Source organism: Thamnophis elegans, chromosome 2 (assembly GCF_009769535.1).
Source record: "Thamnophis elegans isolate rThaEle1 chromosome 2, rThaEle1.pri, whole genome shotgun sequence".
NCBI lineage: Eukaryota > Metazoa > Chordata > Lepidosauria > Squamata > Colubridae > Thamnophis > Thamnophis elegans.
The window spans coordinates 154,723,645-154,740,695 of record NC_045542.1 but is presented as its reverse complement, the minus strand read 5'-3'; the positions used below and the strand labels follow the sequence as shown (position 1 = coordinate 154,740,695).

The window sequence follows — 17,051 nt, the reverse complement described above, 5'->3', positions numbered from 1 at the left end:
TCTGTACTCGTCTCCTGAACGCGAAGCTGCGGGCAATTTTGGACGGTGTTGGGGCATAGTGCCCCTTCAATTTCGCCATCAAGTTGTCCCAGCCCAATTTGTATGCGGGTCTGGGAGCAGCCATAGCTCGGGCTGAGGCAAACATTGAGGGTTCGCAGCATGATAAAAAGAAGCTGCACTTCTCCTCATCCGTTTGAGCCTGATTTTTGGTGGCGATTAAATAAGTTTCAAAGCGCTCCATGAATCCTTCCCAGGATTCACCGGCGGAGCCGAAAGGAGCGAAAGGCGGTAATGGATTCATATTGATTAAGCTCACTTGTGAGGAGCGGAGTGACTGAGATCGTGACAGGAAATTTTTTCCTCAGCGTTCGGTGCTGGCGCGGACAGCGACTTACAGCAGCTAGCTGAAATAATTTCTCTGTTCTTAACCTAGGCTTGCGTGGAATCGCCGGATCCCACCTTCGTCGCCAGTTTTAAGTATTGACGGAGGGACGACACGAAGCCAGGGTTTCAACTTAACAGAACTCTTTATTCAGTGCAGGCGATTCAAAGAACGAAAACTCGCGCCAAGGTATTTATACTATTTTTAAACCAATCACCGGCCAGGGACGAGACAGCAACAGCTGACGTCAGTCCCTCGGCCAATCAACAATAACATTACGTCGGCAACACCCTCTGGAGCTCTCAGCCAATCAGAGAGCCAGAGGGTGTTACTGACAGCAAGAATAATTAACCAATACTTAACAGGTTTCTTTCACAGTGTATAGAGAAGAAACAGGCTGAAACATATCAGCTGTTGTAGCATATTCCTTCCCTCTCCAAATTCTGCTCCAGTGCTGCTTGTTGGGTTCTCCTGCTTGGATGGGTTGCCTGTAGTATACACCTATTATAGTGGAGATGAGTACAGTCAAAAAGGAGTGACAGGGAAATCTTTAGACTTAGACTAACTTTATTATCACTTTGAAGGTACGTTAATCGGCATACATTTATAATGAAATTTCATTGCATATACTTCTCAAAGGGTCATCACCTCTAATATGCACTACAGAAGCATCACAAAATAATTACATACAAAACTACACATATACTCACGTATATTATATGACACAATGAAATGACACAGTCTAGTTTGGAGGTATACATGTATTTGGCGCGAAAATTGAATCCTGGGAGTTTACCAGGTGGATGGTGTAGGGAGCAAAGCTGTTACAGAATGAGGTATTCCTGCTAGAAATACTTCGAGACTTTGTCCCAGAGGGGAGCAACAGAAACAGACTGTGAAGTGGGTATGTGGGGTCCCTAACAATGCTTTGAGCTCTAAGCATAGAGCGCTTAGAAGCAGTATCCTCAATGACAGAATGTGAGCTTTCTATAATCTTCTCGGCTGTCCTTACCACTCTCTGTATGGACTTTCTATCTGAAGTGCTGCTGCCACCAAACCAAACAGGGATGCAGTTTGTTAAAACAGTCTCAATTGTCCCTCTGAAAAGTGTCTGTGGCAAATCTATATAATCTGTTCTCAGCATTTTCTCATACATTTGAAAATAACAGTTTGCAGTGCTAAGAGTTTGTGATCTACCTAAGCCCAGAAGGGAATTTAATGTTTGTGTGGATATTTGAACTTGGATCTAGCTAGTCTTATATGTGTCAAAGGAATCATAGTTATTTTTAGAAGTTAAACTAGCACTTTGGCATGTTAGCTTTTTCATTATAATGCATGCTTTTCTCTCTTGCTGTTTTCACATGTTCTGTAGCAACTTTATAAACAACCATTAAATTGAGGGTTTATGTCCATTTTATAGACAAAGAGGATGCCAGGAAGAGAATTCCAGACAAGTGAGAATCCAAATCAGCATTAAAAAAAGAAAGCAAATGAAGCCAGCAATGAAAGTCTTTTCAGCCACCTTCAGAAAAGCACAAAATTCTTCCTCCGGAAGGTGACAGACAAAAGACAGAATAACAGGAAGAGAATTTTGAGCTGGAAAAAACTGTCTATGTGGAACTCAAGGTAAACACTGCAGAAAAAGGTCAAATGGGATAATTTGTTAATTTAGAAAAATGGAAATAATCTGGAAATCAATGGGGAGGACCTTGAGAATCCAAAAATATCAATCTGTGGGAAATGTACAGATTGCAGATCACACCTGATTATACACGAGAGGAACCGCACTGAAGAAAAGCCCACCCTCTGCCTTCAATGTGGCATAAGCTTTGAGATGGGGGGGAAGTCATTTGGTTGTTCTGATTGTGGGAAAACTTTCAGTCGGAATTCTCATCTGGTGACACACCAGAGGACACACACAGGAGAGAAACCCTTTGAGTGTTCAGATTGTGGGAAAGGCTTCAGTCAGAATTCCCACTTGGTGACACACCGGAGGACACACACAAGGGAGAAAGTGTATGAGTGTCCAGATTGTGGAAAAGATTTCAGTCACAATTCCAACCTGGTGATTCACCAGAGGACTCATACAGGAGAGAAACCCTATGAGTGTCCATATTGTGGGAAAGCTTTCAGTCATAATTCCAACCTTGTGAAACACCAGAGGACTCACACAGGGGAGAAACCGTATGAGTGTCCAGATTGTGGGAAATGTTTCAGCCAGAATTCCCATCTTGTTAAACACCTGAAGACTCACACTCGGGAGAAAAGGTACAAGTGTCCAGATTGTGGGAAATGTTTCTCCTGTAATTCCAACCTGATGATGCACCAGAGGACTCACACAGGGGAGAAGCCATATGAGTGTACAGATTGTGGGAAAGCTTTCAGTCAGAATTCCAGTCTTGTTAAACATCTGAGGATTCACACTCGGGAGAAACGGTACAAGTGTCCAGATTGCGTGAAAAGTTTCAGTCATAATTGCGACTTTGTGAAACACTTGAAGACTCACAGAGGAGAGAAACCCTTTGAATGTCCTGATTGTGGGAAAAGTTTCAGTCAGAATTCCAAGCTTGTGAAACACCAGAGGACCCACACAGGGGAGAAACCGTATAAGTGTCTGGACTGTGGAAAATGTTTCAGTTGGTATTCTGGCCTGGTGATACACCAGAGGACACACACAGGAGAAAAACCCTTTGAATGTCCTGACTGTGGAAAAGGTTTCAGTACTAGAACTAACCTTATAAATCATGTAGCTTTACACACAGGTGAGAAACCTTTCAAGTGCCCAGAGTGTGGACGATGCTTCACACATTATTCCTCTCTTACTGCGCACAAAAAAATCCATACGAAGCACAAGGTGATGACTGTAGGGAAGCCTTGAATTTCATTTCTGAGTTGCCTTTAGAAGTATGGCTGGGAAATTAAGTATTTAATTTCTGGCCTGATTAGCCAGCCACGTCTCAGTATTAGACATGAGGGAGGAGAGAAAAGAAATGAAATGAAAAAGGTTAGCTTGATAAAGGTTAACTGCTTGTGTGTGGCTATCAGGAAAAGGTAGTGGATATTCCCTTTTGCAAAAATAGCATAATTGCTGCCAAAAGGCTTTTCAGAATGTTTTTTGCATATTGAACAAGTGAGGTCATTGAAAAGCAACATACAGATTTTAAGAAACCTGCATATGCTTAAACATATAGCAATAGCACTTAGAACTACATCCCGCTTCACAGTGCTTTTATAGCCCTCTAAGTGGTTTACAGAGTCAGCATATTGCCCTCAACAGTCTGGCTCCTCATTTTACCTACCTCGGAAGGATGGAAAGCTGAATCAACCTTGAGCCTGGTGAGATTTGAACTGTCAAACTGCTTGCAGCCTGCAGATAGCAGAAGTAGCCTGCAGTACTGCACTCTAACCACTGTGCCATCATGGCTCTTAATATATCTTCAGATAGACAGACAGATGCATACTCATTTGCTTAGTGATTCCAGCTTCCCAAATATAAGAAGATGCAAGCAGAGAGTTCATATTTTCCTAATATTTTCAGAAATTCAGAGCAAGATGAATCCCTGTTCAGATTATGAAGAGTCAAGCAAGAACAATAATGCATAGAATGGAGAATGTATGAGGAAGGTTTGGGACAGTGACAAGAGCACAAAAAATTGACATGTAAAGGTTGTTGACCATGGTATGCAAATGCTTTTGGAAGGTTCACCGACAAAAGGGCGAACGACAAAACCGCGCCCGACTAAACCGCGGTGACAAAACCACGTGTTCTAAAGCACTCCGACGAATGAGCGCTGAATCGCTCCGACAACAGCGCGGTGACAGAAGCGCGCTGTAAAACTAAACCTAAAACTAAACCTAAACCTAACCCTAAACGTAACGCTAACCCTAACCCTAAACCTAACCCTAAACGTAAGCCTAACCCTAAATCTAACCCTAAACCTAACCCTAAACCTAACCCTTACCTTAACTTAAATTGCCCGTCGACTGAAATCGCCCTTCTGTCTACGCGCTGTTGTCGACGCGTTGATGACGTCGCGGTTTTAGCGATGCAGTTTAGTCGGCGCGGTTTTGTCATTCGCCCTTTTGTCGGGTCATGCTTTTGGAATATAGAGAAAAACAATTATTGTTTTTGAATGTAGGATCTTCAGGTTTTCTACCAACTCCTGTTGTGATCTTTGCTCGGAGGTGCCTCTTGTTATCCTTTGAATGCTGGTGGGTGATAGCAGTGGAAGTTGCTAAAAATGTTTCCTGAATTTAGAAGACACCAAAGAATTCAAGGGTTCTCCGTGTCAGTATTACAGCTCAGGTTATAATACAATGTGCCTGTGAACCTGAACAAACAGAAAGAACGAAGCACATGCTTCTCCAGCGGCTCTATTAGACAGACATTAGTGTCGGGCTCATCTTTCCAATACTGCATAAATACTCAGGCTGCACAGGACAATTCTACATACATCTCCCTGCTGCTTTGAGAGAGTCGCTCTGGTATAAAATACAGTATCATGTTGCCAGGTTCTGCAGAGCAGCACTTAAAATTGGCCAGATAATCTGTGCTATAAAGTAGTCTCAAGGAGCATCCAGCTCATCATACTGTTTGCACTGTGAAGTGATAAGATTTAATCTGCCCCATGCTAAACCTTATGCACCCTACAGAAATATTATGCTCCTCGCTGTGCTCTTAGTTCCATTCAGGCCTCTATTTTTATATATACTCTCTCATTTATGTCTCTCTTGTATTTTTGCATAATTACTATTTTTACCCTGTGATTAATTTCTCTACTTTTTAATTGAATACACCCCACATTTATTATGCTGGCCTTTCACTGTAATAAACTTTTTAAACTTTAGAGTAATCCAATTATATTTTTTTTAAAAAAAATTAAACACAAAACAAACAGACATGATACACACAATACGTAAAAATCATCCTCCTGTTACATACAGTATGTCGATTGGTTACAAAGCTTTGTACTTCCTCACACTAGTCCTTGCTTGCAATTTACACAAATTCTCATATCATCAATCCAATATTATATAATTATGATTATTAAACTTTCATTTGACTATAATTTTTATTTTATCCTTTTATATAAAATAGTCTAAATTTAAAGTAAATCTATATTATGGCATTTCATTACATTCTCCTAAAATCATCCAATATTACATCTTTATACCATATTCTATATAAAAACTGTTTATATTTAATAACAAGGCTTTTAAACATCCTCTCCATAGTCCTCATTTATAATTTGTATAGTTTTATATTATCAATCTGGTGTATATATATCTATGCATTATTATCATTGTTACTCATTTATTTGACTATATTATCACTCCATTTTATACATAATACTCTAAATTTAACTAAATGTAACTTAATTTTATGACTTTTCATTACATCATCCTGTATCCTTCCAGTAGTAGTGCAATCTTATATCTCTTGCCATTTGTAGTATTAGTGTTCTAATTGCTTTCTTGGTAAGTCTAGTGTGGACTTCTCTTAGCAACTTGTTGCTTGTTGCGTATCTTGTAAAAACTCGAAACCCTCCATCTGTTCCTTCCATCAGCTTGCCTTTGGTTATTATCGATGCTTCTGTCAAAATTTCTCTCATTACTTCTGTCAAATTTTATCCGTTTTCTTCTTTATATTTTGAGGTCTGAGATAGAGTTCCAATCCGTCAATCTCCCCTTTCCGTATTCCACTCTGGCCATTTCCAACCATGCTCAGTTTACTGTCAATATCAACAATTTTCTTATTTCTTTTTTTATCTTCTTCAATTTTTAGAACTCTGTTCTCAACTTTCATCATGGTTTGATAAGTATCCACATTTTTTCCATCTATTTTTCCTGTCCTTGTTCTATATTCTCCATTCTCTTCTCAATATTCTCTGTTGTTACTAATCTTTTTTGAATTTCTAGCATAATCATTTGCAATAGTAATGTTTCTTTTTCATATTACGCCATTCTTCTAACTTATAAACACTGCCACTATAACATCCAAAGCTTTTTTGTTAAATTTCAAGCAAGTTCGTTATAATCTTTCAAGTCAAGCCTTTCTCTTCACTCCAGTCCAGCTACTGATAGTACTCCAGAAGAGCACCTGTATAAACAACCTGTGCTCTTCCCATTATCACTTTCAATAAACAAACTCAGATGCCTTGAGATATAAGTCAAATGTTCAAAGAGAAAAGAGAAAAACAATGTTTCCAAACCTCTAGCCTCTAAGTGGCAGTGTTACTTTTTTTTCCTCTGCTTTTATATCCCTCTTTGTATTCCAAACTTAAGGAGAAAAATTCTTAAAAGAAAAACAGTCTGATCGAGCGTTGTAAAAAAAAAAAAGAAATTCTTAATCCATAAGTATGAAAAAAAGAATGAAAAATAGAAGAAGAATTAACCAATCCAATTTAAAAAGTAGGAAATATTTGTAAAAATTCCATCCATAAAAAGAAAAAAAAAGATAACACACTAAGTTTAATTCTGGCTTAATCTCGCTGCTTACTCTCTTCTGTCTTCAATTTTAATTTAACTTTGGGGTTTTTGGGTGATCTCTTTTGTAATAATAAAATTTATCTCACCAATTCGACACACTTTTTCTCCCGCTTTCCTTCCATTCTGGAGCTGTCCCAACTTCAGCAGCTTCAATGGCTGCTTCTCTGTCGCTGGAAAAAAGAGCTTCAGGGACTTTGAGATGTCCCTGAGATCAGCAGGATGTGCCTTTCTCTATCACCGTCTCTACGGACGGTTTAGGTCCAAAAGGACCGTCCAGCGGCAGAGATATCGATGGCGATCTTGGAGCTCCAAGATCGCATGTCGTATTGTTGCAACGTCAGCTCCGCCTCCCAATTATATTTAATTTTTGTCACATTTAATTCTGTCTTTATTGCTATTTTTGGGCACATCTGTTGTCCCATTTTTATGGTTTAGGTGCTAAAAATGTTTAAAATAGCTCAAAAGCTTCTGCATCTTTGTGAGGACCATTTCCTGTCAATAGTTACAACATTTGGAGGTTTTTGCAGAACAAAATGGGACATTAGCACAGAGAGAATGGAAGGGGAAAAGTTGGAGGAGTTTCATGGCTGACTGGCTACTATAAAAATTTATTGCAAACAGTAGGTTTCTTTTTATTATCATTCTGAGAAAATAGTCATTGGATGTCATTATGCAAAGACGCTAAGTAGAGAAAACTGAAAGAGATACGAAGGAAATTGTGCAATTTCCAACAAGTAACCCTTACAGTAGAATGATTAGCTGCCAACGCTATATAACTGTAACTCATAAAATCAAGCAAAATGTAGCAACAGATAATGTCATAGCCAGAGTTGCTGGTCCTCAGTCGGAGAAAGAATCCATTAACTCAGAAGAAAAGATTGAAGCTCAGATTTAAAGACAAGAAAAGATCTGGCAAATAATGGGGAGCCAGTTACAAAGATTGCAAAGATCCAGTTTGGCTTAGTAGTTAAAGTTCCAGGTTACACACCGGGAGGTGCTCAGTTCAAGTCCCACATTAGGCACAGAGCCATCTGGGCATCCTTGGCCAGTCCCTCTCAGGCCTAGGAAGCAGGAAAACGGAAAGCACTTCTGAAAATCCTTGCCAAGGAAACTGCAGAGAAAGCAGTCCAGCCAGTCCCCGTGTGTCACGTCTGACTTGAAGGCACCTAAAGAAACATTGGGTATAAAGGTCAAAGACAGGGGATTAAAAGTGCAAAGAAGTTCCATTTCAGCGTCAAGTCAGGCATGAAGGAGCTATGGATGGAATACTACGATGCCAATTGAAAGGCAAAAAGTTTCTCCATAAAGGGAGATAGGTGGATAGGAGAAGTGATTAAAATGAACCTCTTTCCTGGCCCAGGGTGCTCCCTAGGAAGTGCTTTCTATCCTTTGAGTTCCCAAAAGAAAAGATAATATACAGTATGTTGGTGTTGTTTTCATTCAGATTCCTCCATGCCACAGATATTACAGCAAACAGCTGAACTAGATTATTCTAATGTCTAGTTGAGCTACCATCTCCATCCCTACCACATTACTTCTACATCAAAAAATGGCAGTAATGGGTGCTTTTTTTTTTTTTTTTACAAAGGGTAGAGGGGCCTTCTTGAACCTAAAGCACTCCTGTGCACTCCCCACTGACTGTGTGGTACCTCTTAATCATCACCGTTTTATTCTATCTTGCACCCTGTGTACCCTCCACAATTCACTCAGAGACTCTTGGTGAGCCCGCACACCTTTTCCGACCCACATGGTGCCTTTCAGGCACATCCTTTCTCACATGCCTTTCCAAATTTTCCCATCCATCCCCTCGCACTTCTGTCACTCCCTCGCCCAACAGGAGACACATCCTCCCTGCCATATGACTTGCAGCTTCCTGCCGGTTTTCCCAGTGACTTTTCTTGTGAGAAGCTGGCGGGAAGTTTCCTTGCCTGACTACCAGTTAACAACGATAAAGAGAACTTCCCAGATCGGCAATGCTAAGGTAATCATTTAGGTCTCAAGTATTTCGTGACCTTTTAGGGCCCAGCAACCGGCTGAATCTTTCAAAGCTAAGTAGACTCAACCTTCACTCTTCACGCTCCCTTCAGTTTGCAAAAGCAGGTTTTGAGGAGTTATCTTTGCTCCCCCCAGCCCAGACTAATAACTGGTTGGAAGATAATTCACCGATCCACACACAACATGTACTTGTTGCTGTTTGTGTGCACATTGTTTCCCACACCCAATTACCCCACTTCATGAAAACAAAGCCGCTGGGTCAGTTATAGTAGCTATGAGTGCATCCCTAAAGAACAGGTTATCAATCGATCGACCCAAAGGGAAGCTATCTATGTGATCGGTGGCGTTGAAAACCACTCAGTGGCGCATTCAGTAATCGATCAAAAATCTTGCAAACAACGACCGATTTTGAGCCTTATGTCGGTAGAGGGCGCTCCATGTAATGAGCAAAACCCAGTAACTAGAACGACATCGATACAGTAGAGCGGCATCGATGGTTGATGAATACTGACATCCAACGGGAGGGGGAGCGGCAGAGCCGAAAGGCGTTGAAACAATCGAGTACTGGATTTCTAGAGAGGAGAAGAATAGAGGAATCTCCTTTTGCAAAGATGTTGGATAAGATATTGAAAGGCTGGAGCCACAGAAACAGATGTGTGAGTACAGGTGAAACTCGTGCAAAAGTTCATTTATTTCAGTAATGCAACTTAAAAGGTGAAACTAATATATGAGATAGATTCATTACATGCAAAGCGAGATAGTTCAAGCCTTGATTTGTCATAATTGTGATGATTATGGCTTACAGCTCATGAAAACCCCAAATCCACAATCTCAGAAAATTAGAATATTGTGAAAAGGTGCAATATTCTAGGCTCAAAGTGTCTCACCCTAATCAGCTAATTAAGCCATAACACCTGCAAAGGGTTCCTGAGCCTTTAAATGGTCTCTCAGTCTGCTTCAGTAGGAATCACAATCATGGGAAAGACTGCTGACCTGACAGTTGTGCAGAAAACCATCATTGACACCCTCCATGAGGAGGGAAAGCCTCAAAAGGTAATTGCAAAAGAAGTTGGATGTTCCCAAAGTGCTGTATCAAAGCACATTAATAGAAAGTCATGTGGAAGGGAAAAGTGTGGAAGAAAAAGGTGCACGAGCAGCAGGGATGACCGCAGCCTGGAGAGGATTGTCAGGAAAAGGCCATTCAAAAGTGTTGGGGACTTTCACAAGGCATGGACTGAGGCTGGAGTCAGTGCATCAAGAGCCACCACACACAGATCCTGGACATGGGCTTCAAATGTTGTATTCCTCTTGCCAAGCCGCTCCTGAACAACAAATGACGTCAGAAGTGTCTTACCTGGGCTAAAGAAAAACAGACCTGGACTGTTGCTCAGTGGTCCAAAGCCCTCTTTTCTGATGAGAGCAATTTTTGCATCTCATTTGGAAACCAAGGACCCAGAGTGTGGAGGAAGAATGGAGAGGCACTGCAAGATGCTTGAAGTCCAGTGTGAAGTTTCCACAGTCTGTCTTGATTTCAGAAGCCATGTCATCTGCTGGTGTTGGTCCACTGTGCTTCATTAAGTCCAGGGTCAATGCAGCCGTCTACCAGGAGATTTTGGAGCACTTCATGCTTCCTTTCGCAGACTAGCTTTATAGGGATGCTGACTTCATTTTCCAGCAGGACTTGGCAACTGCCCACCCTGCCAAAAGCACCAAAACCTGGTTCAATGACTGTGGGATTACTGTGCTTGATTGGCCAGCAAACTCGCCTGACCTGAACCCCATAGAGAATCTATGGAGCATTGCCAAGAGAAAGATGAGAGACATGAGACCGAACAATGCAGAAGAGCTGAAGGCCACTATTGAAGCATCCTGGTCTTCCATAACATAGCAGTGCCACAGGCTGATAGCTTCCATGCCAAGCCGCATTGAGGCAGTAATTGTTGCAAAAGGAGCTCAAACCAACCATGCTTATACTTTTCAGGGATCCGATATTGTTCTATGTACAATCCTTGTTTTATTGATTGCATGTAATATTCTAATTTTCTGAGATTGTGGATTTGGGGTTTGCATGAGCTGTAAGCCATAATCATCACAATTATAACAAATCACGGCTTGAACTATCTTGTTTTGCATGTAATGAGTCTATCTCATATATTAGTTTCACCTTTTAAGTTGCATTATTAAAATAAACGAACTTTTGCACGATATTCTAATTTTTCGAGTTTCACTTGTATATTTTGCGGGGAAACTGCAGAGAAACCAGTCCAGGTAGTTGCCAGGTGTGAAATCTGTCTTGAAGACACCTAAAACTATTATTGGACATAAGGTTGAAGAACGGGATTAAAACTGCAAAGACGTTCCAGTTCAGTGTTAGGTCAGGCATGAAGGTAGCTTCCAGGAGCTATGGAATTCTGGGATGCCAATTGAGAGGCCAAAATTATGTCAGTTGAAGTAGCTATGAGCGCATGGTCGCGCAAGCAATAAAAAATCTTGGCAACGACAGAAGCTTGTAATTCAGCCTTATGTCGCTAGATGGCGAGCGCTGTATTAAATACCCGGCGACTAGAAAGCGGGTCAATACAGTAGCGGCATCGATGGTAGCTGAGTACTTAAATCCAACGGGAGGGGGAGCGACGAAGCACAAAGGTGTTGAAACAATAGAGTACTGGGTTTCTAGAGAGGATGTGCCTCTTCCGGCTGACCCGTGGGAGGACGGAGGCGTGGAGGGCGCCTCTCCTGCTCTTCCCAGGACTTCAACAGCTGGAAGGTGAGTGGAGGGAAGGTCGGAGGAGAAGCCGGGAGCGAGGAGGGCTGCTTGGTTTTCTCCACGCTGCAGAAGCAGAGAAGAAACCAGGTTGAAACATGTCAGGAGCTGCTGCTGCATGATCCTTCCCTTCCCAAAATTTGTTCCAGTGATGCTGGTCATTATAAAAGTGGTGCCAACTATTTTCTACTGGATGAGGGATTTTAAAAAGTGGCCTTCAGTTTAAAGCAAGGTAGATAAAAATTGATGATTTGTTTTTTAAAAATAAAAAATAGGATTTTTATTTTTATCAAATTTATTTTAATAAAATGCTTCTGGAGTAAAAATCTATCCAAGGATAGTTTTCTATTTAAGATACATTAATAATCTAGTTTATTCAGCATGAAATGGAGCTTAGTTATGAGGCTGTATATTCTGCAATATTGGGACTGTCCGTGAGTCAACAGCAGGTCAGAAGATGAGATGCTGCGGGACAGAGATGACAGTTGCTCTTTAAAAATTATGATTTAAATCAAGTTGATTTAAATCAATCCTTTTTGCTAGTGATTTAAATCATGATTTAAATTGACTTGATTTAAATCAAATCCATCCTGATTTAAAGTGGACTCTTTGATTTTATGGATGTGTTGTTTTCTTGGAAACTGGGGAGTTTCATGCACAAAAGTGGGGATTATATCTTGCAGATGCTTTGGGCGCTATTCATCAATTGAAGGCCTTAATCTGTTGAAATCGTCCCATCCCCTAAAATTAGACCCAAATGGTTAAGTGTACCCACTTCTCGGACATTTTTGAGGCTGAAATACACGTTTAACAGATATATATCCACAGGTCAGAGGTGGTATTCAGCAGGTTCTGACTGTTCTGGGGACCCGAGTAGTTCGGAAAACTGGTAAATACCACCTGTGACTGGCCCCACCCCCATCTATTGCTTATTTTAATTTGTATTCCTAGTCTGTCTTTTATGGTTATGTTTTTGATAGGTTGGTCTGTATTATCTTTTTCTGTGAAGACAGATGTAAAAATGAATTGTGTACCTCTGCTTTCTCTCTACTGCCTGCTGCTTCCTTACCATCTTCACTTAATAGTGGATCAATTGTTTTCTTGATTTTTTCTTATTTTTTGTATATGTTGAAAGAATTTTTTTAAATAATTTTTTTCATTTGCTGCAAAGCTTATTTCATTCTGAACCTTAGCTTTTTTCTGACTTCAGTTTTGCAAGTTCCAACTATTTGTTTGTATTCTGCCTTAATTATGTCCCTCTTTCCATTTTTTGCACTTATTCCTTTTGTCTTTCACTTTATCAGAATGTTTGTTGTATAACCATGCTGGTTTCTTCTTGGATTTTTTCTTTTTCAGTAGTATTGAGATAGACTAAGCTTTTATAACCATATTTTTCAAAGTTTTGCAACCTGGTTGAGTTGTTTTCCCTTTTAAGATTTTCATCCATGGAATCTTTCCCAAGCTCTCGAAGTTTGTTAAAATTAGAAATTTAAGAAATTTAGAAATTTCTTAAAAGTTTCATAGAAATTTAAGACATTAGTTTGATACCTTCTATTGTTTGTGTTTGAATTATATTAAATTCCAATATCACATGGTCACTCTTCTCCAAAGTTGCGGCAAATTCAACTCCCTCTATCACTTATTCTGTGTTAGTAAGAATTAGGTCCAGTACAGCTGACTCTGTAGTCCCCTCCTCTAGCTTTTGAATGACAAACTTGTCAGCTTGGGTGGTTAGGAACTTGTTCAATCTCCCACATGATTCACAGTTTGTTGCCCAATTGATGTCAAACTAGTTAAACTCCTCCATTTCTATTGTGATGTGTTTCCAACATACATTTGTTAACTGTGAACAAAATGTTCATCTAGTTCTTTTGGTTGGGTGGTCTGTATTATACACCTAAGACAAAGTAGATGAGCATTGTGTACTAGAGTCAGAAATGACTGACAGAGAAATATTTAGTAATGGCTAATCTGTACAATCTGTCCTCAGCATATTCTCATATATTTGAAAATAACAGTTTGCAATGTTAAAAGTTTGTGATTTACCGAAGTCCAGAAGGGAATTTAATGTTAGTGTGAATATTTGAACTTGGATCTCGCTAGTGTTCTATGGGTCAAAAGAATCATAGTTAATGATGGAGGTTAAACTAGCACTTTGGCATGTTTGCTTTTTCATTATAATGCATGATTTTCTCTCTTGCTGTTTTCACATGTTCTGTAGCAACTTTATAAACAACCATTAAACTGAGGGTTTATGTCCATTTTATAGACAAAGAGGATGCCAGGAAGGGAATTCCACACAAGCGAGAATCCAAATCAGCATTAAAAAAGAAAGCAAATGAAGCCAGCAATGAAAGTCTTTTCAGCCTTCTCCAGAAAAGCACAAAAGTCTTCCTCAGGAAGGTGACTGACAAAAGAGAGAATAACAAGAAGGGAATTTTGAGCTGGAAAAAACTGTGTATGTGGAACTCAATGACACATTGCAGAAAAAGGTGAAATAGGATAATTTGTAAATTCAGAAAAATGGAAATAATCTGGAAATCAATGGGGAGGAAGGGGTCACTTGTATAATCACATTGGACATGTAGTCATACAAGCCTTGCCCTGTGAAGAAAGAATAGCTTGAATGAAAGCAACATCCAAGATATTTTTGACCTTGAGAATCCAAAAATATCAATCTGTGGGAAATGCACAGAGAGCAGATCACACCTGATTATACACGAGAGGAACTGCACTGAATAAAAGCCCACCCTCTGTCCTCAATGTGGCACAAGCTTTAGGAAACATGCTACCCTAGTGATACAAAAAAGGCCTGAAATGGGAGAGAAGTCATTTGGTTGTTCTGATTGTGGGAAAACTTTCAGTCGGAATTCTCACCTGGTGACACACCAGAGGACACACACAGGAGAGAAACCCTTTGAGTGTTCAGATTGTGGGAAAGGCTTCAGTCAGAATTCCCACTTGCTGACACACCAAAGGATTCATACAGGGGAGAAACCATATGAGTGTTGGGATTGTGGGAAAAGTTTCAGTCGGAATTCCCACCTGGTGATACACCAGAAGACTCACACAAGGCAGAAAGTGTATGACTGTCCAGAATGTGGGAAAGGTTTCAGTCACAATTCCAATTTGATAATACATCGGAGGACTCATACAGGAGAGAAACCATATGAGTGCCCCAATTGTGGGAAACGTTTCAGTCGTAATACCAACCTTGTGAATCACTTGAGGACTCACATAGGAGAGAAAGTTTATGAATGTTCAGACTGTGGAAAAAATTTCAATCATAATTCCATCCTGATGATACACCAGAGGACTTGCACAGGGGAGAAAGTGTATGAATGTTCAGACTGTGGGAAAGGTTTCAGTCATAATTCCATTCTGACAATACATCAGAGAACTCACACAGGGGATAAACCGTATGAGTGTCCAGATTGTGGGAAAAGTTTCAGTCAGAATTCCGCCCTTGCAATACACCAGAGGATTCACACAGGAGAAAAACCCTATGAATGTGCAGATTGTGGGAAAGGTTTTAGTCATAATTCCAATCTTGTGAAACATGAAAGGACTCATAGTGGGGAGAAACCATATGAGTGTCCAGATTGTGGGAAAGGTTTCAGTCATAATTCCAACCTGATGATACACCAGAAGACTCACACAGGAGAAAAACCGTATGAATGTTCCGATTGTGGGAAAGGTTTCAGTCAGCATTCCAACCTTGTTAAACACCTAAGGACCCATAATCGGAAGAAACAGTATGAGTGTCCAGATTGTGGGAAAGGTTTCAGTCAGAATTCCGCCCTTGCAATACATCAGAGGATTCATAGAGGAGAAAACCCCTATGGATGTCCTGATTGTGGGAAAAGTTTCAGTAATAATTCCAACCTTGTGAAACACCAGAAGACTCACACAAGAGAGAAACCCTATGAATGTCCAGATTGTGGGAAAAGTTTCAATCAGAATTCCAACCTGATGCTACACCAGAGGACTCACACAGGGGAGAAACCGTATGAGTGCCTGGACTGTGGAAAATCTTTCAGTTGGTATTCTGGCCTGGTGATACACCTGAGGACACACACAGGGGAAAAGCCATATGAGTGTCCTGATTGTGGGAAAGATTTCAGTACGAAGTCTAGTCTTGTAAATCATGTAAGTGTACACACAGGTGAGAAACCTTTTAAGTGCCCAGAGTGTGGAAAATGCTTCTCGCAAGCTTCCTCCCTTATTAAACATAAGAAAATCCACATCACCCAGAAGTTGATTAGTAAAGAGAAGGCTTGAATTTCTTTTCTGATCTGCTTTTGCAACTTTACCTGAGAATTAAGTATTTAATTTCTGGCCTGATTCTGTTTAGCCAAATATGTTTCAGTATTAGACATGAGGGAGGAGAGAAAAGATGGGACTGGAAAACGTTACCTTGGTCAAGATTAACAACTTGTATGTGGCTATCAGGAAAATGTAGTGGATATTCCCTTTTGCAAAAATAAAATAATTGCTGCCAAAAGGCTTTTTGGAATGTGTGTTGCATATTGAACAGAGATAATAGAAAAGCAAAACACTTTTAGAAATCTGCTTCAGATCCTGAAATAAAATATAGTAGGAGATAGGAGCACTCTGATTTATTTACCAATTGTAGCTCCTCAAATATGAAGTGACAGAAGAGAAGTAAAGAGGATCCAGAGTTTACCTTTCCTACCATTTTCATAAATTCAGGGCAAGAAGAATCCTTGTTCAGATTGTGCACAGTGAAGCACAGGATGGAGAAAATTTAATGGATGTTTGGGGCAATGAGAAGAGCACAAAAAGTTCACACATAAAGGTTGTTATGCAACAACCTCAATATGCAAATACTGTTGGAATATTATTGTAAAAGAAGGGTGGTGGTTTTTGGGTGTAGGATCTTCAAGTATATGAGCCACTCCTGCTGTGATCTCCTTTGCTTGGACATGTCTCTTGTTAGCTTTTGAAGGCTGATGGGGGATAGCACTGTCAAGACGCTAAACATTTTGCTGAGTTTGGAAGACACAAAGAATTTAAAGTTTGCTCATTTCAGTAATTCAATTCAGGTTATAACACAATGTCCCCATGACTCTGGACACACAATAACAACAGAGCACATTTTTCTCTAATGGCTGTATTACAGAGATATTTGCACCAGGCTTATCTCTCCAGTATTGCATGGATATACAGGGCACACAGGACACTTCTACACTTCCTTGCTGCTTTCAATAGCAATAGCAATAGCAGTTAGACTTATATACCGCTTCATAGGGCTTTCAGCCCTCTCTAAGCGATTTACAGAGTCAGCATATTGCCCCCACAGTCTGGGTCCTCATTTCACCCACCTCGGAAGGATGGAAGGCTGAGTCAACCTTGAGCCGGTGAGATTTGAACCACCAAACTGCAGATAGCAGTCAGCTG

The 17,051-nt window shown here is 40.3% G+C and overlaps 1 protein-coding gene across 1 annotated transcript; it reads left to right on the top strand.

The window, feature by feature from the left end:
* The first annotated feature begins 487 nt into the window (after nucleotides 1-487).
* On the top strand, nucleotides 488-16,135 carry LOC116504262 (zinc finger protein 850-like). Its single transcript, XM_032211191.1, has 3 exons — nucleotides 488-571; nucleotides 1,803-3,012; nucleotides 14,572-16,135. Exons 2-3 carry the CDS (start codon nucleotides 2,217-2,219, stop codon nucleotides 15,909-15,911), a joined length of 2,136 nt encoding a protein of 711 aa, XP_032067082.1. The 5' UTR covers nucleotides 488-571; nucleotides 1,803-2,216; the 3' UTR covers nucleotides 15,912-16,135.
* The last annotated feature ends 916 nt before the right edge of the window (nucleotides 16,136-17,051 follow it).

Bases quoted from the DNA above. Each gene is read 5' to 3' on its own strand.
- LOC116504262 (XM_032211191.1), top strand. From the start codon at position 2,217: ATGGGGGGGAAGTCATTTGGTTGTTCTGATTGTGGGAAAACTTTCAGT. The intron at 3,013-14,571 runs GTTTCAGTTGGT...ATTGTGGGAAAG, and splicing joins GTGTCTGGACTGTGGAAAAT to GCTTCAGTCAGAATTCCCAC.